This window comes from Gossypium raimondii, chromosome 9, assembly GCF_025698545.1.
Source record: "Gossypium raimondii isolate GPD5lz chromosome 9, ASM2569854v1, whole genome shotgun sequence".
In the NCBI taxonomy this organism is placed as follows: Eukaryota; Viridiplantae; Streptophyta; class Magnoliopsida; order Malvales; family Malvaceae; genus Gossypium; species Gossypium raimondii.
This window is the reverse complement of record NC_068573.1, coordinates 2,717,132-2,744,130: the sequence shown is the minus strand read 5'-3', so window position 1 is coordinate 2,744,130 and position 26,999 is coordinate 2,717,132. Positions and strand designations below refer to the sequence as shown.

The window sequence follows — 26,999 nt, the reverse complement described above, 5'->3', positions numbered from 1 at the left end:
TGTTTTTTTTTGTATTTAAGTATGAATTTATGTTTTACATATTCCATGGTATGCTTTTTTTATGATTTAAGACTTTGAATGAGATTGTAGTATCAACAATCTGAATATTTTTACTTAAAATATGTATATCTTTCATAACATATGTCATTGATATGATTAAAAAATAGTAACCATTTTTTTTTAAATGTATTTTATTTAGTGACCTTTACCAAATGTACTATGTTGCCTATTAGATTATTTCTAATAGAGTCACACATGATTTGTGAGTATAAACGAATTTGACTTTTATATAGACAAAGCAAAAATCATTATTTTGTCCAACATCATCTACATGAAGGATTAAAAGTGAAATATCTAATTGCGAAAGATCCTTTTGACTCTTGAATTGCATAATAATTTGAAAGAATGATTTGACTATTAGAAACGATAATTCTCTCTAAAACTTGTTATGATTGAAATATTTTATGTGCTCCTGCAAAGACAATATTATGAAAAAGACTTTAAAAGTATTTTAAAAGATTTCATGCCTTCTCTTGAAAAAGGTTTCATTCCACAAGTGAATATAATAATACATAACAATTATAAAAATTAAAATATAGAGATATATTAATAATTGTTATCATGGTGGTTACAATAGTGGTACTTCTAACCAAGAGAAAAGAATAATAAGAAAAAAAATGGTGGATAAAATATTCAAAGGTTATTGAAAATTTATGCTACCAATGTGATATGAAAATGCATCGATCACGTACATGTTGTATGTTTAAGCATCTAGTAAAACTTTATCAAAGTATCTATTAAAAATACAATATTGAAATAAATTTTGTTATCCCAAAATGATGAAATGGAGGATAATTTTTGGCAAAAGATGAAAATTTGTACTATAATGCTAAAGTGACCATGCATATAAGGATGATTAATATTTTCTTAGTTTGTGTCAAAATGTTGTTGGGATCTAATCATTGAAATTTAATTGTTTGGTTTAAGAATCATTAAAATCAATGTCTACTTGATATTTACTTGGGGATGATCTCTTTCTTTTCATTACAAAGGATGCTTATAACCACTACTTCTTATCCATGGTAACCTAAGTCGGTCTAATCAACTTCTTTTGAAATTTGATTTGATTTCTATTAAGAAGTTTAATTTATATAATTTTATATCCATAATTCTATGAATTTTAAATCTCTCCACGTATTTAGTTATTGAGATTTTTATGTGGAGATAAATGTTTTTTATTTTTATTGGTTCTCTTTTAATAGAATTGATTGGTTTAATCTTAATTTTAATTAAGATATATGATTATTGTGGAATGGGAGTAAAAGTACTTGTCATGAATTTTAGGATATTCACTCTGTCTCGATAGTTTCATAATTGAGGTGGAGATTAGAAAACGTTTATGTTTAAATCTTTATAGCTACAAAGTTACTTTAATCGACCTTATAATATTTTGCATTTTATTGTGATATGGTATATATAAAATATATATTATCTAACCATAATGATTTATTAGTAACATGAATTTATTATTTATTATATTTAATATATGTTTTACTTATACCTATTCATTTTATTTTTATATGAAGAAATAAAGTTTTTGAACATCGAAATTTTATCATTCATGTTGAAAAGAAGTACAAAAGTGTATATTATTTGAAATAAATTAAGCATTCATTAAGGTTATATAATAAAATGATTACATTCATGTATTTGTATTATATATATTCCTCGAAGGAATAATTACACTTATATGAATTACATATGAGATAGTGAAAAGAATTCATAGTGTTGGTATGACCGGTTAGACCATCCCGAGTCAATGATGATGCAAAATAATTTGATGAAAATTTACATGATTTTATTGAAGAATTAGAAATTATATTTTAATGATTATCATCAATACTAGTTATTTGGACAACATATTGAACTAACACTAGCTAAAGTTAGAGGTTGACTGCATTTTTAGATGATAACCAAATAATAAATGAGTTCATGTATCACATGTGTCTAACCTGAAGTTTGCAATATTATTTCTTGAAATAATTTGATTGTGCACAATCTTTATAATATGCAATTTGTGCTAACAACGCTGGTGTATTATATCTCAAGCTTGATTCTTCTAGTTTTAACTAGGACAATATTAAGTTGTCTATGCCTATATATGTTATACTTAATGGTCAGCAAAACTATGCATCTATTTAATTGTTTAACTATTAATATAAGAATAGCTTTACAATAAGCATGTAATTTTATTTGCATCATGCCAACATGTAATAAATATTTGTTACATGAGAATTGACTTTCATTTATAAGCCAATAGATTTGATCTAAGAATATTTGGATGTGCAATATCTCTTTTATGTTCCACCATAATGCACTAAGATGAATCATCAAGTATGAAGTTGAGAAAATTAGAATTTTCATTAGATGTTAAAAGTTGAAATGAGATATATTTATAATTTTGAAAAGTATTGTCATGTTGCAAATTTTCTTAGTATTAAGGGAGACAAGTTGGTTAAATAATTATGTCATCACTTGTTGTGATTCTCACTAATATAATATGCAAAAGTTTGAAGGATAAAATTATTTACCAGACATGTTTAGTGATGACATTTAGAGATTGTATAAACTAGCTGATACATAAACTAGCTAAAATGCTCCAAATAATTATGTCCCAAAAGAACAATGTGATAAAAATAAGTCTTGAGCATGTTAGAAGAATGGTAAACCAATTGATTCCATAAAACGAAAAATTCTTGAAAGAAAGGAGAAAGAAATGAAGGTGGTCACATGCTAAAGGAGGTGGATACTCATGAAGAGACCCAATGCATAACTTTTGATAAAACCTAGAAGAGGTTCAGGTACCTGAAATTATGAATATAATGGGATATCTCGATTAGTTATGTCATAACTAAATATGATGAAGTTGACAAAATAAAATTGTCTTCGACAATGATAATATACATAGAACAGTTCAATGTTATGGAAAAGTGAAGGTCTTGGATGAAAATATATTTGAAAGCATTGATATGGGAATAGTTCATCAAAATAAAGAGACACTTCTATTATAACTTATGAAATGTATATCTGACTTGAAGTCCAAACACCCGGAAGGTGTAAAGCCAAGGGGAGTACATGTTAGCATAATAGCGAAAAAAAAATATAAGTCATAATATATAGAATTGACTTGTAACAAAAACGTTCACAAGACACTTGGTTTTGGTTATGAAAAATGATTAATTTGTGGTGGATGCAGACACCAAATAAAGTTATTTATTTACGTCTAGTGAATTTGTATTCAACCGATATAAATTATTTGATAATATTGATGCCTGAAGCATAAAACTTGAGTTTCATGAGAAAATCATTAAATGTGAATATGATTTTGTTCGAAGTTTTCATTAGTTAATGTATTTATACATATAGGTTATTATCATCATTGTTGATATTAACGTATCAAATATCATTGGAGTTCTGAAGAATTCTCAAGAGCAATAATTATTCGATAAATAAAATTTATAATGAAAGCATATCTAAAAATTAAATTTTGTCTTGACCTAAAGATTGAGTGTTTAATAAGAACAAATGGTCATACAATAATGTTATAAAACAATTGTCCTAAAGTACAATTTCTTTATGTGTCTAAGGCACTCATTGTATTGGTAATAGTGAATGATACAATACATCATACTTTATAAAGTTGTTAGCGACATCTAAAGCATGATAATGCAATTGAATTTTATTGTTATATTAATACGCATCAACAAAATTTGTTGTATATGTTAATGGTTTATTATTGATAAATAAAATGATGTTCAAATAAGGGGAGCAGAATATAGATTGTTGTAACACCCCTCACCCGATGCGAAAAATATTCGAGAATTCAATTAGGCACTCCTTACCGCTACATTTGAGAAGTTAATTTTCAGCATTGGATTGTGTCATTTCAAATATCTTAAGTGATGCTTACATGAGCGGGAGTAAATTAGCACTACATTTTTCTTTTAAAGTTGTGGCATACAATGTATCAAAGGATTATGTACTCTTTTTTCTTTCACTAGGTTTTTGTCCCAAAGAGTTTTTTTCTAGTAAGGTTTTTAATGAGGCATATCTTTTATGCAATAAACATCCAAGAGCGAGTGTTATGAATGTTATTAAGTGGATGTTCAACCTTTCATCTTCTTCAACCTTTCACCTTTCTATTAAGTGTTATGAATGTTATTAAGTGGTTTTTTTCTAGTAAGGTTTTCATCTTCCTATTTATGTATTAGAAAATGAGAAGTTTGATATCCCTATATATATAGAAGTGTACTACTTGTAAGAATGATGGAAATAGAAGAGAAATGCAATAAAAATTGTAACACCCCTAACCCATATCTGTCATCGAATTAGGGTTAAGAGGCATTACTAATCAAAACAGAACTTAGAACAGACATTCAAGATAGTTCAATAATTTTAACGATTACATATAAATTGCTAGGTCTAATATTAAACATGTAAAATTTTAAACTTCTCTTTAAAATTACAATCCAAATAAAGCATAAGAATATAAGTAATTTTCAGTATGACTATTAATTTCATATACAATATATCAAAGTACGACTTTCCAAAACATTTATCTAGCTTTGACATGCCATAATTAAAATTTAAATGTTTAATACCGAGACAGAGATAGAGTGATGATCTTGTTGACGATCCCCGAGCTTGAAGCTTGATCTTTAAGTATATAAAAGAAAAACATAAACAAACAAAGTAAGCTTTTATAGCTTAGTAAGTCTATTGCATAATGAAATATATATATAGAAATAATATAACTTTTTAATTTAATTTCTTGAGATTGCAATTAACACATATAATTAATATTTATACATTTACCGTACTCGACCATTTTATTTATAGTCAAATATATGTACTGTCGAAATGCGTTCAATTGAATATATATATTTATACCAAACAACATTACAACCAAATGAATATAACCGAGCATGTATGTATGTTATACACATATCATATCCAATCGTATCAGATACTCATAATAAACTTATAACCAAATACAAATCTAATACATGTGACCAAATGCATTCATCGTCATCAAATAATTATAAATAGAGGTGTATACATTTCAAATGCATGTGTAGATACTTATCAAATACATATACCGAATATTTATACGTATACATTTATCGACTGCATAAATCGAAAGCATGTATGTATATTTTTACAAATGCATAGACCAAATATGTACATATTCATTAAACACACTTAGCCGAAGGTATATATGCTCATCAATTAAAGATAACCAAAATCATATAACTGTACACTTAATCACATTCTTTAAACAGATTCACTGGCACTTAGCCTGCTAGACTTAAAGCCCGATTCAGTACACCGGCACTTAGCCTGCTAGACATATAGTCTGAAATGTTTCACCGGCATTAAGCCTGCTAGACGTAAAGTCTGATATTGTTTCACCGGCATTAAGCCTGCTAGACGTAAAGTCTGAAATTATTTCACCGGCATTAAGCCTGCTAGACGTAAAGTCTGATATTGTTTCACCGGCATTAAGCCTGCTAGACGTAAAGTCTGAAATTATTTCACCTGCATTAAGCCTGCTAGACGTAAAGTCTGATATTGTTTCACCGGCATTAAACCTGATAGGCACTGAGCCTAAAATCTCAATTCACAGAAGTTATATCTCATAATTGTATATATTATCCACATAAAAATTCAACTCAATAATTTATAAACTATATCTTTAATCCACATAGGTATATAAAATTCAGACATCAAATTCAGCTCAATAACTTAATTATACATCCGAACATATATATATATATATATATATATATAATTTAATACATTAAAGCCTATTACCTAATATCATGCATTCAACACCTTATGATATTCCAAACTAATAATTTCATATCTTCAATTCCATTTAAGAATTTTTACATGAATATACATACATAATCGAACCTCCCTTATACATATATAAATTTCATACTTAAACTCATTACTGAATATATATATATATATATATATATATATATGCATATTTGCATAATTGAACCTCATATAAACTTGTATAAATGGCATACACAATTCAATACAAGGACATATACATGTATATTTGCATATTATAGATCCAATACAAAGTTTTATACCAATATAAACCTGTGTTTATTTCCAATCTTAAGTACACACACACACACATATATATATATATACCTTTTATTAAACCAATACTTTATACTTGTATATACATGTATAAATTCAAAACTTGTACATATAAAAATATAAAACTTTTATACTCCAACTAAATTTGATAACATTTATAATTGTATATCCTTATATACCTTCATACTTTAACTAAATTCAAATGACCATATAAGTATATACCTATGATTCAACATGTAACAATAATGCATATAATTCACTCATACTTTTAATTATTTCAACCAACATATTTTAAATTATAATTCATCAAAATACATCACATATACATACCTATATACTGATTTTTATGACATTAAATAGCTAATAGACTGACCTCGGACAGTGTAAAATCGAAACCGGACGATTAGTTGATGACTTTAACTTTTCCTCGATCTAACTTCGATTTCTTTGGTTCTTGATCTAAATATATTCAAAATTAGTTAAATTAAATATTATTACATTCAATTTAGTCCAAAAACACATAAATGGGAAAATTACCATTTTACCCCTAATATTTACATCTTTTGCAATTTAGTCCCTATTACATAAAACACAAAATACACAAAATTTGCCCATACTATACAAGGTCCGAATGTCCCTAGTGCTCATACAAGTCCACAAATTTCATTTATTTCACATTTTAGTCCCTCAAAATTTTAATTTCACAATTTAGCCCTAATTACTCAATTTCACCAAAAATTTAAAGACAAAACACGTTAATCTTTCACATATCTTTCATATTTCATCATCAACTATCACAAAGCTCAAGCATTCATCAATGGCATATCACAAAATCAACAGCAAATTCTAAAACTAAAGCATGGGTCTTGTAGTACACAAAGCAACGATCTCAAAAACGTAAAAATTTTCAAAAACCGAACAAAAACGAACATTTAATTAAGCAAGGATATGGCCGAACTTTAGAAAGCCATAGTTGAGCTTCTTTTTACTTAACATTCGGCTTGGAGAAGATGATAAAATCATCTTTTCTTAAGTTATTTTAACTAATATATATTTTAATTACTTAATGACTACTTTAACCTTAGTTTAATTAATTATAAAACATATAACTTAAGGGTAATTTAGACCATTGCAGCCCACTAACTATTAAATGGCCTAATTTCCATTTATAACCCTTATTTTTAAAAGACAACAACAATTGGGTGCTTTTAAATTTAACCTTTAAATTTTTATTTTACGCGATTAAGCCCTTTTTATCAAATTGTGCACTCAAACGATCAAATTTTTATACAAAATTTTTACACATAGTAATTCACATACTGCAAATATCAAAAATAATTTTAAAATATTTTTTTGACTTGAATTTGTGGTCCCGAAACCACTTTGTCTGATTAGGGTCAAGATCGGTTGTTACAAAAATCTTCCATTATTCTCATCTATTATTCTTGTGTTTTTTGCACTATTATTTTATATAAGATACTTAATTTTATTCAGGGATCATATTTTGGATTTAGGCTTTGGAAGTGGGTTTAAGTTTTTGTTTTTGGTATGCTTATTTTGGTTTATAGTTTAAATTGTTATTAATTAATTTTTGAATTGAAATTTTAAATAAGGGTTAAATCAAGTTGTTTTGTTTTAAAATTTAGGTTTTAAGTTGCAAGAATTTGTTTTTATTTTATGTTCAATTAAAATTTATTTTAAATTAATTTTATTTTAATTTAATTCTTGAAATTTTAGCATTAAATTTATTTTAAGTCTAAATTCTTTCTGTTTGAAAGCCCAAATGATTTAAAACTCGATCAAATATGCTTTTCATAAATCCATTTTTATTCAAAATTCCATTTTGTGCCTCCAAAACATTTTAAAGCCCAAATTAATTTTAAATTCAAATTTCAAAACCTAAATAATTTTTTCAGTCTCAAATTGTTTTTAATTTGAGCCTCAACTTTAAATTGCAACCTATTTTTTTGAATTTGTTTTTAAAGATCATTTTTATTAAAATTGGTTCAAGCCCAATTTGTTTTATTTTGAACCCAACTTGCAACCCAATTTTCTTTTAAGATTAAATTCGAATTTTTAAGAATTAGTTTTTTAATACTAAAAGTGAAGTTTTTTAACTGATACTATGCTCCATCGTTGGACGTCAAAGAACTTGATGGCAGAACTCGTCCAATATTGAACCAGAAAGTAAATGAAGACAGAGAGAAAAAAGAAAAGAAAAAAAATAAACAAGTAAATAAGAGAAAAATAAACAACAGCAAGATAGTGGATACCACCAAAAACCTTGACTTATTTCAATTGGCATACCATGGAGCCAACCATGAATTATTTCAATTGGCATTATAATATAAAGAAGAAGATGGTTATGATGATGATGAGAGAATAGAGGAAATTTTTGGGGGTAATATATAAGAGGGGAGATACAAAAAATGTTGCAAATGATATTTCTTATTTTATTTTGTTAGGTATATATTCAAGTATTTTCATATAACCAGAGATTATATGCTTGTGTCACGAGTCAATATTTTAGTTTTGACCACAAGTTGTCTTAGACTCGATTCTTAAGACTTTGAGTCTAAGTGAAACTTTTGTTTCTTGCTTCCAGAGGCCTTTCCAATAAGCTCAGATAAGAAAACAAGGGAGCAAAGAAAACATAAGAGGACTGGGAAAATGTGGAAGTATATTACTAGAAAAGCTAGCATGTGTACAAATGAGGGAGGGGAGTCTTCTCTTATATAGACAAACCCCTTTTGATCTGATGTCTACAATTGATTACAACGAATGATCTAGATCGTTCTTTAAAACATTCCCATCTAACTCTATTAAATGCAATACAAAGGTGGATGTTACTAGAGCTTTCAAAACCTTCTACTCAATTCTACAAGGGTTTAGTCCTTTTTTTGGACTTTCAGAGTCTTCTAGAGCCTTTGGATTCTTCTCACGCGTTCTAGAGCCTTCTAGGACATTTTGACAAACCTTTCACTTGTTTTTCTCTAATACACGTTAATTCAGACTTGATCTTATACTTTGGGTGGCATTGCTCACGGGCGAACGAAGACACTTAAGGATTCAAAATTATAGGCCTTAGGGGTTTGAGGAAATCAACATCGAGTTATGAATTTTTCATAGGCGACGAGGCATAGTTTGGAGAAGTGTGAACAAACTTATACCACACTCTCTGTAACACCCTTAACCCGTATCTGTCGCCAAAATAGGGTTATGAAATATTACCAGAGTTTACAGTATAAAAAAATAGAATTTCAAACATTTCATAACATGTCAATATTCATATCAAAAACCAATCAAAATCATTCATATTGTCCCATATATGAGCCCTCGAGGCCCAAAATATGCATTAGAAACAAGTTAGGACTAAATCAAAAACTCAGAGAATTTTTTGAAAAATATTGAAAAATTTCAAAGCTACAGGGGTCATACGGCCGTGTGGCCAAGCCGTGTGACTCACACGGTCAAGAGACATTGTAACACCCCAAACCCAGCCCAGACGTTATGGCTGGATCTAGCGATGTCACATGATAGGGTGTTTGAAAACCATGTCCTCACGTAAAACCATTTCTATTTAATTTCTAATCTTAATATCTTATTAGTTTCAAAATTGTGTTGCGCATTTAATCAATAGTTTCAAAACGTTATTCGTTTGCGGAAGCTTTTAAAACAGATTAAACAACCGTGCGTTTAGGAAAAACATTTGTTTCTTTTGAAAACCGAGGTTTCCTACTACTAGCAGTTGTAATCCATAAGGTAAAGATAATTAAAACCCAAAACCAAAGTCCGAAAGTCCAATTACAACCCAAAAACTTAGCCAGTAAAAATAGAATAAAAAAATCAATTATCGTAAATATGGCTTAAAAACCATGAAAGTCCAAAACTGTGGTCACTGCGGAGTCTTCCGCCGCACCAATTCATCTAGATCTGGGGATTACCTGTGCACATTTAAACAAAATGGGTGAGTTTATGAAAACTCAGTGTGTAATCCCACAAAAAAAAACAATAGCAAATCACAGTGCACAGTTAAAGTAGTCTTGGGCCTAAGCCCTTTTTCAGTATCAGTAACAGTTTGGGCCTTAGCCCATCTTAATACAGTATCAAATATGCAGTAGGGCCTTAGCCTATCATAGTATCAGTAGCAGTCATGCAGTATTCAGTAACAAAGTCCTACCCAACCAGCCTCTACACACCATCTCCGTCCAACCCTACACTCCATAAGGGGATCAAATCAACCCACCCATCCCTACACTCCAGGTAGTACCGAATGCGGCACAAAACAGTAATTTGCAACTGAGCTGCCAGTATGTTAGGCTTAAGAGCCTTTCAGTACACTTCCTCCAAATATAATTAACCCAACCCCATGCAATGCAACATACAAGTCATGACATGCTATCTCAGGACATCTGTACATATAACCAGTTCAGTATACAAGCATACTATCATCATGCTTAACACATCTATAAATCAAACAGTCAGTTTGTACAATTAGGGGTCTAAGTGATGCTTACTGACCCTACAGTAGGTTCATAGTCGACTTGGGCGACCCGTGCAACCTTAACAATCAATTCAATGAAAATGGGCTCACATGCCCATGTGGTCTGCCCGTGTGGGCCCAAACGCCCGTGTGGCCCACTCAGCCCAAATTGGCCTTGGTCGCATGGTCCATTTTTAATGTAACCCGCGCAAGCTAAATATTCATATATGTTTTCACTATTTACTTATATGTTCCTTCAAAGCTATCTTCTTGAGTCACTGTTGCTAAATTATTTATATCTTGAGCTACAGAATTCCAAATTAAGATCCTCTTGATGTATTTGAAACTAGACTCAAATACCTTTCTACCATAAAATTTTCAGAATTTTTTGTATAGTCAATAAGTACAGTAAAATCTTCAATCTTACCCCTATTTTGTTCTCTGACAGCTTCGACCTTTCTTTGCTAAAAATTAATTATCTCTTAGTAAAAAATTTGGATGATGTTATTATTTGTTTCTATTGAAAATAGACTCATTAATAATTTAAACATGTAAATTTTAACCCCTAATTATTTTAATCCAATTTTTGATGATTTTCCAAAGTCAGAATAAAGGAACCCGAATTCATTCTGACCTTGTCTCACAAAACTTATTATATATCATGATTTACAATTCCATTACTTACACCGTCTCTTCTATGAGAAACTAGACTCAATAATATTTAATTCTATATTTTGTTCATCCTCTAATTCGATTTCCAAAATTTATGGTGATTTTTCAAATTTAGCCTACTGTTGCTGTTCAAATAGCAAGCAATTTCAATTTTTCACCAAATCTCATTTTCTGCATTTCGGGTACACACCTAGTTTACAGTCCTCGAGCACTCCAAAGCCTATAATTGAACAAATAACACTAATTTAATCTCACATAACGTGATCCCAAATCAAACTCGTATCTATGTTTTAACCCATAAGCGACTAAACTTTACTTTCAACCGATGAACAGTAATTCCCACACAAACTAAAACTCCAATTGGTGATTACGAGCCCTTGAATCCTCCTCTATTTGGCATAAACAAAACACTTCAGAAGAAGGTTAACAAACAGAGACAAATCACTTATCTAAAACTTACCGAACAATCGCAAACAAACGTAGATAGGTCATAAAAATACCAAAATTTGTCCTGGCTTGAACTTGGAACCTCCCAAACACACCCAAAACACATAACTACTAAAGCAGATAGATATTTTGTGTCACACATTCACAATACCCAAAATTAAAATTTTGGGGCGTTACAGACACATCTGTGTCTCAGGTCGTATGGGCATTTAAAATAGGGACACACGGCAGTGTCCCAGCTCGTGTCCGCGCCTGTGTAACTCACTGACTTGGGCCACACGGCCAAGCCATATGCCCGTGTGCTAGGCCATGTAACAGCCTGACTTGTACCCTTTGAAACCTATAGTGGACACACGACTATGTCACCTAAACACAAGGCTGAGACACACGCCCATGTCTCTGCCCGTATGGACGAAAATAGGTCATTTTACAAGCCATATTTCTCACCCGATTTGACATGAACCTACACTCAACATTGCGCATATAAGCAAGCCATAATAAGGTACCAAAACCATGCATTTTCTAGCCTTATACAAATGGTATGATCACATACAACCAATATGCGCTTAGGCACATCAAATGACAATTTATAAACATGACTAACCATGTGTTCAATATAATCGATTGATCAACTAACATATATGTATATTTGCACCAAAACTTACCATATAGATTAATTATCAAAACATATCATTTGGTACCAATTATACCACCTAGCCGCTAGCATCAAATGGTCATATAATTCACATATAACTTGTACACTAAAAACACCAATGAACCATTCAAACAAGTACCAATTCACAACAATTATACCAAGCTTCAAAGCTTATATGAATTGCATATTCAAACCACCATTTTACCTTCCATCATCCTACCATATCAAGCCACATATCAACATGATAAGGCTACCTATATACATACCAAAATATAGCAAAACACAAGCCAAATCATATGGCCACAAGTACAACAGAACATATAGGCCAACATTAGCCAAAATAACCTATACATGTCATTATAACAAAAATTAAACAACCGAATGTACCAAAAGAGCCGATGGATAGTGTGATATAGCTCCGACAAGATTCCAAGCAAAACAAGCTTCCGAATCACTATAAAACACAGAAATTACACAGAGTAAGCATTTAAGCTTAGTAAGTTCGCATAATATAGAATTTAACTTACTATTTATTCACATATAAGGTAAGTAAACAAAGCATATCCCAACATATATTGGCCAAATGCCTAAGCACATATACATCAACCAAGTTAGTCATGTAAACACATATATAAACCAAGTCATGGATGAGCTCAACAATTCAAATTCCATATACATGTATCATCCATTTCATATACCTATATACCATTTACTATCATTTTCCATGTAATTTATATGTATACTTGTAATAGTTCATATCGAACTCATGTCTTATCGTATCAGAACATTGCCCGTTGAACCATTTAGAATATCGTTGGATACGAGAGATAGCTCACACATAATGTGCTAAACTGTAATCCGTCGATTCATGTACATGTATGGCCATACGAGCTATAAATCAGTATGCTCTCACGAGTTGTAAATCGGTAAGCTCATCGAGCTAAGAATCGGTAAGCTCTTACGAGCTGAATATCGGTAAGCTTATACGAGCTGAGAATCGATAATCCCTAATGACATGTCATTTGTATCCTACGAATTTCTAAGGTTCAAACGGGACTCAGTAATCGTCGTACGTTGTCGGATATATGATCGGTATTTATACATGGAAATTATACAAATCACATACATATAATTCAATTAAAACATGTAAATACTCAATTTAATTACACGAACTTACCTCGACGAGTATACGTAGATACAGAGGCGATTAATACTAGACTTTCTATTTGTCCCGATCTAACTTCGTATTAGGTCTAACTGGATCTATACGGATAAATTTAACTCAATTTAATATATTTCTCATTCAAATTAATCTAAAACATATTTGACTAAAATTACCATTTTGCCCATGTACTTTTAATTTCATTGCAATTTAGTCCCTATGCTCGATAAATGAATTTCATGAAATTTAACCCTTACCCAAAACCTAGCTGATTTTTATACATATTAGTAGCAGCCCATATATTTCATAAATTTACAATTTCACCACACAATATTTTCTAATTTTCAATTTAATCCCTATTTAACAATTTGACTAAAAATTCCTTTAGAAAAGTTGTTTATCTAACAACAACCATCTATTTTCTATCATCAAACTTCAAAACTCAAACATGTTCATCAATTTTAAATCCCTAATAGTTTAACAGTTTCACAAATTAGTCACCCGGCTAGCTAGATTAAGCTACAACGATCCTGAAAACATAAAAATCATTAAAAACGAATTAAAAATTCATACCTAATCAAAGAAACAAAGGTGGTCGAATGAAGCTTCATCCATGGCTTCTTTTTGTTTGAGCATTCGGTTAAAGAAAGGAAAATAAAGATGAAAGCTTTAATGTTTTGTTTATTTATTCATTTATTCATTTAATTACTAATTTCGAAAATTAACATTTATAATACTTTCAAATTATACAATTGCCAAGCCAACATCTTCCACTAACTCACTAATGTTCTAATTACCATATAAGGCCCTCCACTTTAATGTTATATAGTTATTTAATACATTTAGCTATTAGAACTCAACTTTTGCACTTTACACGATTTAGTCCTTTTTATCAAATTGTGCATGTAAACGGTAAAATTTCTTAACGAAATTTTTATACGGTATTTTTATCATACTATAGGCAATAAAATAATAATAAAATAAATTTTTTGACTTCATATTTGTGGTCTCGAAACTACTATTTCGATTTCACTGAAAAACGGGTTGTTACACTCTCCAATATGAAAGTCGAATATGTGGTTGTTTTTAAGGAAACAAAAGAAGAAGTTCAGCTTCAAAAGTTCTTAACAAATCTTGAAGTCATTCTTAGTATGGAAAAAACTATCACGCTATATTGCGATAACAGTGTGACAATAACTAATACCGAAGAAACAATAATCATAAGGAGAGAAAAAACATTGACTGCAAATATCATATTATACGAGAGGTGGTTGATAGTAAAATAGCAGACGTTGTAAAAAATTCATCTGAGGATAATCTAGAAAATTCATTTACCAAGAATTTGGCAACTAGGAGTTATGATAAACATGTTGAGGGTATGGAAATGCAAAATATGACTCATTCACTTCACGAGATCAAGTAGGAGATTGTTAGGATTTGTGTCGTTGGTGTAGTAATTTCTGTTGGGAAATATGCTCATATTGTAGTAAACATGTAACTGTTTTTAATTTATTTGAACGATGAATAAATAAATAAAGTTAATTTTACATTTCACTATTATGACTTTTGTACTTTTTGTCTTTTATATTTTGCATGCACAGCGAAATTGTGACAAGCAAATATTAGTTCATTAATTGTCAAAAGTTAAAACTGAAGATAAGTGGCATTGTAAAGAACGTTTACATTGCGAGAAAGGCCACTTACTTCAGTAGATAATCTAAATGAGCCCTTAATCCCATAAAATAATCAAAGTGAGCATTTAATTCAAATACTAAGAATGATTATTATGTCGTCTACAATTCCAATTGGGGAGATGGTTAATCTTGACTATCAGAGCAGTTGACTTCACGAGTAGAGGCATAGATGTATTCATTGGTAGAATGATAAATTGGACTGGACCCAAGATGAATTAATTTTGAACCCGTTTGTGAATTAATTCACTTGTGACGTTCATGGTGTGATTTACCTAAATCCTGAGTTAGTCACTGACCATGTGTATGCAATTCATGTGTTTTGATATAAGTGGAGGCTTATACTCTTAAGATGATCGAGCTTATAGCCAGTATGTTGGGTACATGACTTGTGTATGGCATGGCTTTACTAGCAACAGTAGAATTCATAGCTTAATTAAAGAGTTAATAATATCATCCCATTAGCATTGTGTGGATTGATAAATATGGAACCCTAAATTTATTCTCTGGTAATGATAGCTCAATCATAAATTTATTTTCCGATGCGTTTTCCAAACCCATTTTTCCAACATGTTCTTGCTAGTTAATCATGGGACCACAAGGCGACATGATTGATGAGTCTGAAATGAAAAATATTTGCTTAATAAAAATATAGTAATTAGTAAATCTTTATTTTTGTCAGTTCAAATATGTCTCCTACTCCTCTTATTGGTATTCTTACTAAGAATAAATTAAATAGGGATACTTTCACGAATGGAAACTGAACTTGCTGATAGTTCTCAGCTATGAGAAACACAAATTCGTTTTTAACGAAACATGCCCTCTGAAACTCAGCCCAAAGCAAGAAATCGCTAGAGAGATTCTGACTCGATTGCTCAATGTTATATGTTAGCGAGCATAAGTAGTGTGTTGCAAAAGCAACACGAGAATTTTTGTATTGCCAAAGAGATCATGACAAATTTGAAAGATTTGCTTGGAGGCCAAGTCGCCCCCACTACATAGTTTGTGATATATCCAATGATAGCATTTATAGTACATCCAATTAGGGAATACATTTAACTGCGGAAAAATACATGACTTTCAATGTTGGAATCTACGATGACCTCAAGTCTAAGAATCATATGCATCTTTATTACCATGAAAATTTTTGTCTTCCACATAATAATCCAAAAGCATTCTTATAATGGGTTGATCCAATACATTGTTCTCTAACATATACTCGTGTTTAGCACAGCATTTTATTCCATGTCATCAATAAACGCATACTAATTTTGATGTGTTATTGTTGCCCCAACCTAAAATAGTAATCGACCGAGACAAATAAAGACTAGTCAAGTTATTTAGGGGCATTATTATTCAGTTCTATTTTCTACGGAAATAAAAGATTGAACTGAATAATGAAAACGTCTTGATTATTGCAATCATCCGATGATTGTTCTTGTGCGTATTGAAGGCATACATATGCAAGTTCATCAAGATAAAATACCAAGCCTCCTAGTTCTTATTTTCAATAATGGCAAAAGCTATTGGCATATGTTCCGGTTATTTTCTTGTTAACAACCAACATCAACGTTTATGTATATTTGTCTTACTAACGATCAGATTTGACTTGTACTTGAAGCAGATGAGTACAGAATGAGCAAACAACTATGTTCAAAATGGTTTCCATGGTGAATGAAAAACTTTATTAAATGACAGTACAGATTACATAATGACCAAATGAATTGCAGAAGGCAATTGGCTTTTCTTTATTCTAGATGATCATGTGGCCTTATTGACATAAACATGGCAGCGTATTGCAGCAACCGGCGGTCGCTGCTGTTGCCGTTTTCGGCAGCAGAAATCATTGGACCTCGAGTCCTCGTTCTGTAACGCCGCCAGCCAAGTTGTATATTCACGGCTGCCCATGTTCGCCAATTCGATGAATAGTATCTTGCTGTTCTTTTAAGTCTCTCATTGGCAAATTTATACCTGAAGTGATCTGTAATGTATTTGAGATGGTTTGAGTCGAGACTGAATGCTTCAATCGGCTCTACACAAACAAATGTTGCGGACGAGGCTGGAAGACGGTCGATAAATGGTCGGCGAAGACACCATGACAACAATTCGTCACCTAGGAAGCCTCCTGACTCGATTAAACTTGTGGCAACCACGCCTTTGCTAAGGCTTTGGATACGTTTTATACGTCCACGAACGACAAACACCATTCTTTGTACTGGATCACCTTCTCTAATTATCTGTTTTATGGGAACAATTACAAGATGAACAAAATTTTGAATAGCTCTTTTAACAAGGTAGGTAAAGCTCAAACCTTTTCATCTTTAGAGAATACGAGCGGCTTAACTCGATCACAGATGTTATCCAGAATAAGATCATTCAAGTTATGGAATAAAGGAACCTGAAATGAAAGAGATGCAAGCAATCAGGCCAAGCTTGAATAAATATATTTGAGTTTGATGCAATCAGGCTCATGGACATGTTGAAATTATGATGCCATGTTATAGGTTAAATTATGTTTGGACCTTCTTGATGAGGTCAAGGCAAAGGAAGCGTTTAATGTCTCTCCGGAGGCCTTCGGGTAAGTCTTTGATCAGTTCCATTTCGTCTTCTCCGCCCAAGGTCGCCCATTTTTGGCGTTCGTAATGGCGGACTCGTTGTCTCAAACGAGATGGTAGTTGCCGGCGTTTCATCCACCATTCCATGTCTCGACATCTCAGCTGCATTTTCCTCTTCTTCGCCATGACAGCATGCAAGAATACCTTGATGATGATAATAATGCAGGATCAAATTGTCAGTTAAGTTGGCTATGGAAACTTGAACAATTTTCAATAGGGTGACAACAAAACCCAAATACAGACCTGAATGTTTCCAATCAATAAAGTAAAGAGCATCAATCCAGCAAGCACAATGCAAATACTGAACATCACTTCTAACCAGTGACTTGTTGGTTCAAGATCATTCCCAAAGGTGCTGCAAATGGAAGTCAGATAGTACCAATAAGAATGGTTATTAATATAAGGTACTTGTGTTTAACACTATGTTTGTTATCTGAATATACGGATATCACCTCTAAAGATCCTCTTTAAATCATTATTTGGGGTCTGAATTTGGTAACTTTTCCTATATTGGAGCGTAAATTTTTTTCAATTTAGGTCCTGAATTTGGTAATTGTTCCCACCTTGAGGTCTGAACTAAGCAACTGTTTCTACATTTGGGTTTGAACTTCTTTTTTTTGTCCAAGTTAATCTCTAAACTTGGCAATTGTCCCACATTGGGGGCCTGAACTCTAGGGTTTCCAAAAACTAACTTGGACAAAAAAAGTTCAAGTTCCAACGTGGGAACAATTGCCAAGTTTGGGCCTAACTTGGACATAAAAAAAATGTCAAGCCACAATTGCCAAGTTTAGAGTCTAACTTGGGAAAAAAAAATTTAACCCTAATGTTGAAAAAGTTACCAAGTTCAAGTTCCAAAAAGTGATTTAACTCCTTTAAAATAAATCTAACCACATCCGAATTTAACAGATGCCTACAGTCAATATGAAAACAGAGGAAAGGAGTAAAAAGGATATTAAGAGTGAAATGTGATTTACCTGAGAGACATTAAGCCCCAAAAGATGGGATAAAGGATCTTAACAGCAACAGAATTGCTAGAAACAACAGGGAGAGCCCACTGATATATCCCATAATTGAATGGTCCATGAACCTCTAAACATAAAGGTTTTCCAATAACGTTGGTTGAGTTACCACCACAAGTATTTCCCACTGCCTCAGCTGGAAATAAGAATTGGTAGCACACTTCCTCCGAGCACGACAATGAAAGCTTGCACTGCTCGTTTCTCGCGCATTGTTGCCGCAGACATGAGGCTACCCGTTGTATTGCAAGGACATACCAGCACCCTCCAGCAACCTGGGACCACTCCGCCAAAACCAACAAATTGCAATATCAACAAAAGGAAAATGAAGAACACATGAGTAAAGCCTTGAAGGCATTACCGCGATTTGGACATTTTTCCCCTATGTGCACTTACATTAAAGATGAAGCCTTGAAGGGTGTGAACGTATATTCAAAGAAGACAATACCTTAAATGCAAGTGCACGCGAGCCAAATCCCGGTGCAATAGAGCAGCACTAGAGAGACGCCCTAGAACCTGATTGTTATAAAGTTTGTGAGAAAATGCAAAGACTTACGTGAGAGGCTATGAAGTAGGCAATGAGATTAAGGCCAAAACCCCACCAAATGGTGCCAAAGATGTAACCGGTGACCTTTTGCATCCTTCTCATTAAGCAAATGATGTGGTAAACCTTTGGCAAGAATTGGAACAAGAAGATTAATAACAGTATTGTCATAATAATCTTGATCTGCTCTTCCCTTATTAATTTTGGTACAACTAACCAAAATACTGCCTGCAAAAAACCAAAAATCTCTCTGGTTATGCAGAAATAAAAATCATTTTACTCAACTTCTATTAGCTTTGGAATTATTCACAATAATTGTGTTAGAATTAGATTTTAAATTGAAAACTACTAGTCATAACATAAGTCCATTTGTAACTATAAAACAAAAGACATGGAAACAGGTAACATGTTCCGAGGACAAAAATATCCAACAAGGAAGAAACCTCTGGTGTCTGTCTATGAAGCAACTAAAGTAATTGTCAACACTCTCATTCAGTCATCGTACAATAGGGGGAAATGGCTTTCTAGCCTTTAGCTTTAAGATCACCATGAAAACTACATGGTAACAAGAAAAAGTAAGATTCAAAAGAGACCAAAACACAATGTTTATTTGGGGACCCACTTTATATTCTTAATATTTTGGGTTTATATATTAGTAGTTTCTTAACTATGATTTTTCTTTTGTCATCAAATTATAAAAAATTATAAAATGGTCACTTAACTATTAGTAATTTTTTCACCCAACTGTGAAAAGTTATAAAATAATCACTCAACTATTCAATTTTGTCATTTTCTCTCACTTAACTATCTTAAATTTTTAATATTTTTATTTTTATATTAATCAGCTAGTAAAAAAATCAAAATTAAATAATTAGTGACCATTTTATAACTTTCTTTTTATGTGAATGAAAAGAAAACAATGATTGGGTGTATGGATAAAAATTACTGCCAATCTTGTAGGAACCATCAATAACAAACTAAAAAAGAAGTAGCATATAAAAATTGGAAAGTTGTAAAATCTAGGATTGGGTATGATGATTTGTATGTAATAATTTTGCCTAAAGCTGGCAACAGTCTATTTCTTGCAGCACCATCAATGTTATGACAGTTTAGGTTTTGTTTTATCCTTTCTATTTCAGCCTGCAATTTTATTATTATTTTTGAATTAAATTAAAATTTTATTATTTTAAAAGTAAAATTTTATAAATTATAAAAATTTAAATAAAAAAGCTAATATATATAACATTTAAAATTTCACATCTCGTAATTAAAGTAGTTATTATATATAAAAATAAGTTCACATGCGTGAACAACGTGATGACATATAGAAGGTTAATAGTTAAATTTAAATTTTGAAATATGAAAAAATTACATTAACCAAAATTTTAGTGAAAAACAAAATCAAATGATAATGATAATTTTGGATGAAATTGTTAAAAAATCCAAAAGAAGCGGTGAGGTCAGAAATTTGGGTTATCCTGCACTGCTCTGATTTTTAAGTTAATTCATATGTAAATAAGAGGTACGTAAAGGGAACCTGAGGAACCGGCAGAATCACAAAGACATCAAACCAGAAACCTTTGAGGGAACGAACGTAATGAGAAGCGATGGCACGTGCGTCCCACACGAGTTTACCACAACCGACGACCAGCGACTCCCTTGACACGTACGCCAGTCTGAACTGAAGCCAAAGATGGAACAAATGCACGGCGTCCACACACGTGCGGAGGACGGTTACGATGGCAGCGAGGCCCCCATCCATGTACAGACACGGCGACCCACCTCTTCCTATAGATAAAGCATAGAAAAACAAAGGATCAATGGCTAAAGCCATTGCACGAGCCAATAAGAAAGCCCGGTTCCAGTTTTGCACTCGCTTGGTCCTAGGATCAAGCACCCGACCGAACGGACCAGAAGGTCGCCGAGTATTAGGCGCGGCAGGCTGTTGAGTCTTCTTCTGTTTGGAGGCCGTACGAGCTTGAATTGGAACGAGGGAAGAACCGGCGGAGGCTTCCCATTCCGGTGGGTGAGCTTGGTCACAGCTGGTGGAGTGAAAAACTGGAACACCGACTTGAGTACAAGCGTAACATTCTACGGTGTAGGAAATTGGGTTTTCTTCATTGCCTTCGCCGCTAACACTACCATTATCAGATCTCTCTGGCATTGAGTTTGGAAGTTGAAAAAGTCCAAACCACCTGTGACAAGAACAACACAATTATAACGAAACCATTTTAGATTTTGATTTCAAAGAGAGATGAAAACTTGGAAAGAGTGAAACCTTGATAGGGAGAAGTTGGACTGAGGAGGCATGGTGAGAAAAGTGGAACCATGGGAGAGAAAGGAATTGGGCGAATGGAAGGAAAAGGAAGGAAGGAGGAATAGAAAAAGAGGGGTTGTTTGGGAAGGATGGGAGTTTTTGGAGGGATTAATAATGAGAGGGCTTTTGGGTGTCAGGTAGCACATGAAGAAAGAAGCCAAAACCAGGCACGGAACATGAAGGGTATGTGTGATCAGAATGCGAGTCTGTGGTGGGCTTGGTTCCACCCCCTTACGCCTCAACCATTGGGTCCACACCCATGCCCCATGACTCTAAAATAAACGTGCTTCGATCAACCATAACCACACCCTTGCCACTTGTCAATGTCCAATTTAAACCTCATTTTTACCCCAATAATCTCACTTGTTACTGCCGTAAAGATATTATGGTTACTCGAAGTTAAATCGATAAAATTGTATTTTACTCATTTACTCAAAAAATGGATAAATTAGTTTTTATACGTTAGATTAAATAGCAAAATCGGTACGTTAAATTTCATTCATTTATACTATTAAAAATTGACATGGTTGATAAAATAATTAAAATTACACATGCCATTTTAATGTACAAGGGCTAGTCTTTAACAGTGGAAATAGATAAAACTTTTAACAGAAATATTTGTTTGCTCTTAAATCTAACGTAGAAGAACTAATTTACCTATTTTTTTCAGTAAAGAGAGCAAAATGCAACCAAACTCTTAGTACAAGAACTTCCATAGTACTTTTACCAAGTTAAATTGCATTTAGACTTCTCTACTTAAAAAATACGTAAATTAATTCAAAGAGCAAACTAATCATTCTATTAAAATTTTCATCCATTTTTCCTATTAAAAATTAGTCTCAGTACTATTAACTCGTGACCAACATCTACCTCCTTAATGGGCCTACAGAATGCAGAGAATTAGTTATTGGGCTCGCTTTAATAGATATCTGAAGAAATTCGCTTCAGTAAATACCTTAAGAAATCAAAAAAATTGGTCTTAATACTTTGGCACACTCCATGTAACTATCTAGTTATTTTGTCAGTAATATCAGTTTTTAATAATGGAAATGGATGAAATTTTTAATTGAAATGATCAGTTTGATATTTAAAGTAGCAAAAACGGGTTAATTTGCCTATTTATTTTAGTAGTAAAAAGACAATATATAATCTAACTCCTAACACAGAAATCATACTTATCGCAATCAATTGTCCCCTTCCTCTTGCTTATTTATATATACTAGAGATATTTTTTGGTTGTATGATGATAATGTAATTACAACTTTGTAACAAAATTAAAATAAAATAATGGACGATAATTTGTTGTATGAAGTTCAATAGTCTTAGATGGGTGGAAAAATGGTCCCAACCTAAGGACAATAGTCCATATGGCACATGGTGGGTCTATTGTTTGAGAATGAGGAATGATAATAGACGGTACGTGGTCGGAGATTGCCTTATTGTATTATTTTTGTATAATTGTATTGATTGTTATGGATGTATATCTATTATACAATCACTCTACACTCTTCTATTTGACGCGTAATCATAAATTCTTATTGTATCTATTATTTTTAATAAAATATTTAGATATATTCATAGTCATTCTCAAACCCTTAAATAGAAGGATAATACGCTTCAGCGCACTCGAACCCACATCCTCTTGCACTGGCAATAATGTTAATGCCAATCAAGCTAAGACTCAATCGACTATAAATATAGATTCTTATTATAAAATATCTCCATTCACTCATATATAATTTATTAGTATACCTTTAATATAAATATGTATAATATAGTATATATAATATATATATACTACTAACAAGTTTAAATTTTTGAGACAATATTATTGGGAGAGACAATCACAAATCCTGAATATAAACTGTAGAACCGATATGAAATATATATATAAAAAAACAACATATATATACACACTTTTACAAGAAATATAATTATTTTGTTTCTCCTTTTAAGTTTGAGGTTTTATATTTATTTTAATAATTGTAATTTATATATAGATGGTAAAAATTTCCATTTTGTCATCTCAAGATTGGAGAGGATATAGTTGTAAATAGAGAACTGAAGCTGGCCCTTTTAGTTTCTTAGTGCAGAACTTATCAACAAATGTTGTCTTAAAAGAAATAACTAATTTTAATTGAAAAGGGACAAATATTTTATTATCCTTTCAACTATTGAACCCCAAAATTGTTGGATCATGAATGGAAAAATAATTGTGTTATGAATTCCTTTTTGTTCATTTTATAAAATTGGTATAATAATAACTTTAATCCTCAAAATTTATAAATTATGTCAATTTAGTCTTGACTCTAAAAAGCTTAACCCTCAATATTTTCACATTGTGTAATTTGGTCCTTCTTTTTACGCTTTTACTTTTCTTTATGACATCGGGATTAATTTTAAAATAATGATCAAAGATGGAAATTATTATAATGGGTTTTTGGGTGTTTTCTTTTTCTTTTCTTTTTTTTTTGTATTTTTTCAATTAAGTTTAGCAAAAAAATTTGTTTTTAGCTTTTTAGTAATAAATTATTACTTATAATTTGATCAGTGAACTATTCAAAAGTTTTCATTTCATTGAACTATTCAAAAGTTTTCATTTAAGTTACCGGGCTGGTAAGTTGTTTTCTTAAGAAAGAAAAAAAACTTCGCCAATGAGCTTCAAGCGACGATTCAACAGTCGATAGGGTGGATAAGTACTCATTGACGATTAGAAGAACATACCTTAGACTCAAGTCGATTTGGTGGTTAATTTCGGAGATTAGAGAAAAAAAATTGTTTGAATTTTAGTTTGCAGATTTGTGACATCCAAAGCTGTTTCATGAAAAAATTGAATTATAGAAGAGAAAGAGAGCTTTCAATTGGTGCAGGTAGTACGAACAAAGAAAGTCATATAACATAGATTTTAATGGCCTAGTGACTTAAACGAAAACTTTTGAATAATTTTGTGACCAAAACGAAAACTTACTCATTGTTTAGTGACTAATAATTATCTAAACATATCACATATGTGTTTTTAATATTTACTTTTTAAATTTATGTCTATATTTTCCTTCAATAATAAAATAATTTTGATTCTCTTTTAAATATTAAACCTATTATATAAATACTGATTTTTTTTATGTATTTTTCAACTTTCTAAATGGTTTATAAACTAAATTCAAGTTCTTGGAAACTTTTATACCCTTATGACATTTTTTAATTTTTAATAAAATTGATATTACCTCCTCTCTGTATAAAAAATTTATTATTTCATTAATTTTTAATTTCCATGTCCAAACTCACATTTATTAAAAATTGATTCTCTTTTAAATTTTAAGAATTTATGTTTAATCTTTCCTTCAAACCAATTTAATGATGTTTACAAATTTATGTCTATTAAATTTTAAATTATATTATTAAACATTTAATAAATAAAAGCATAGGATATGAAGTAATTTAATAATTTTGAGGAGAGAATTGTATGACTATTTTTTTTTTAATGTAAACATGTTACAAAGCAATTAGAACTCCACGTATTAACTTGATAGTTAGAGTGTTTATCGTCTGCAAGTGTGGTTTGGGTTCAAATTGCGCTAGCCATATTGCTGTTAAGGCTTTGCTATCTTTTTGGAATTCACCAAAAAAAATTAAACAATTAATTTTTTGCCTTTTTTTTTACTCAATTGTGCATTTGAACCACCTTCACGCTACAATAAATCATGTGAGAAAAATAAGATATTTTTAAGATAAGTGAAAAAATTTCTATTCTTTACCAAAATAAATCATGGAAGTGACCAAATATTATTAACTGAATTAATTTATTGTTAATCTGTATACTAAAACACGTGTAAAAATAATACTAAATTCTTTATATTTGATCATAATTTTTTTAAAAAAAGTGGTATATATAAACACAACTATAATTTAAATGAAAATGAAAAAGTTTTGAATGTTTTTGGACCCATATGCTGCATTATTAGTAAGACCTGTTCAAGATCTTATTGTGGGCACATTATTTATTATTTTGGCTCTATTAATCAACACTAAAAGACAAATCCTTATTATTATTTTCTGTACAAATTCAAGTAATATTGTGATTGGTTGCTTTCCATCTCCAACCCTAAAGGAAACAAAATTAAAAATATAAATAAAATAAAAATAATTTGAGATTATAATCATTTCATACACTTCACAATAGGATAAGAATTAAATTCTTATGGTCTTATCAACATACGAAAACGTGGGTTCGAGTGCGTTGAAATGCACTATGGATAATTCTAGGCATTATTTCAAAAAAAAGAAGATATGATTAAAATCTATAATAAAATTATTAAAATTTTTGTAATTAAACATTATTTATGAATTGATCATCATTTTGTTTCTAGAAATCGAGATTAGATCGATTTACAAATCGGGTTATTTCTCTAAATTTACATATTTTGTTGAAACAAAATAGATGAAATTTTAGGACATTGTAGGTGACACTGACAGAACAACCATTAAAAGACCCCTACTTCACTAAGAAAGCATGTTGTCGGGTTCAATTATTTAAGAGATTATCAAGCTTTAATAATATATATATATATATATATATATATATATGTTTTAAACATATATTATTATTTATACTATGGTGTTCTTTTTCAAATAGCATTCCTACTTCTGCATTTTTAATATAGTTAATATCATGTCATTATTGTAAGGAAAATTTCAATTTTAGTCCCTTTGGAATATTAATAATTCAATATAATCTTTTAAACTTTTTGTTAAATAAAAATTCCATTTTCGACTTCTCAAAATTAAAATTAGATTAAAACCACTTTTATATCAATCTGTTTTCTAATGATTTAATGAAAATACCGTTAAAAATTAATAGGGATGATGTGGAATGTTAATAATGAGATATAATTTATTATTTATAATTACATGTGGAAAATTAAAAAACTCTTAATTTAAAGAAAATAAACATGATTATTTAAAAAAATTAACTCAGTAGAAAAACTTATCAGTAAACAAATGTATGAAAGATTGAAACCTTTTGAAAGAAAAGAAAATTTGGAACATTGGATTTATTCATTAAATCTGTTAGAAAAAGCGGATTGAAAAAAAGAACAAAGGTTGATGGCAAAAAAAGCTCAAAAATACAATTAGGGCCATTTTGACAAGATCATGCAAATGTTAGTGGCCAAATTTATCAGTAAGCCTAAAAAAATAGTTAAGTCATCGTTCAAAAAATTC

The 26,999-nt window shown here is 31.0% G+C and overlaps 1 protein-coding gene across 1 annotated transcript; it reads right to left on the bottom strand.

The window, feature by feature from the left end:
- Positions 1-16,949: 16,949 nt before the first annotated feature.
- On the bottom strand, positions 16,950-21,908 carry LOC105798144 (cyclic nucleotide-gated ion channel 2). Its single transcript, XM_012628080.2, has 8 exons — positions 21,741-21,908; positions 21,000-21,657; positions 19,475-19,690; positions 18,877-19,193; positions 18,146-18,257; positions 17,810-18,046; positions 17,599-17,685; positions 16,950-17,524 (listed from the first exon to the last, which is right to left on the bottom strand). Exons 1-8 carry the CDS (start codon positions 21,770-21,772, stop codon positions 17,036-17,038), a joined length of 2,148 nt encoding a protein of 715 aa, XP_012483534.1. The 5' UTR covers positions 21,773-21,908; the 3' UTR covers positions 16,950-17,035.
- Positions 21,909-26,999: the final 5,091 nt, after the last annotated feature.

What these genes read in the sequence shown, in the direction of transcription:
- LOC105798144 (XM_012628080.2), bottom strand. Translation starts at nt 21,772, where the DNA reads ATGCCTCCTCAGTCCAACTTCTCCCTATCAAG. An exon ending in TGGGGCTTAATGTCTCTCAG is followed by an intron (nt 18,258 to 18,876) that starts GTAAATCACATT and finishes TTCCATTTGCAG; the next exon opens with CACCTTTGGGAATGATCTTG. An exon ending in TATTGATTGGAAACATTCAG is followed by an intron (nt 18,047 to 18,145) that starts GTCTGTATTTGG and finishes ATCATCATCAAG; the next exon opens with GTATTCTTGCATGCTGTCAT.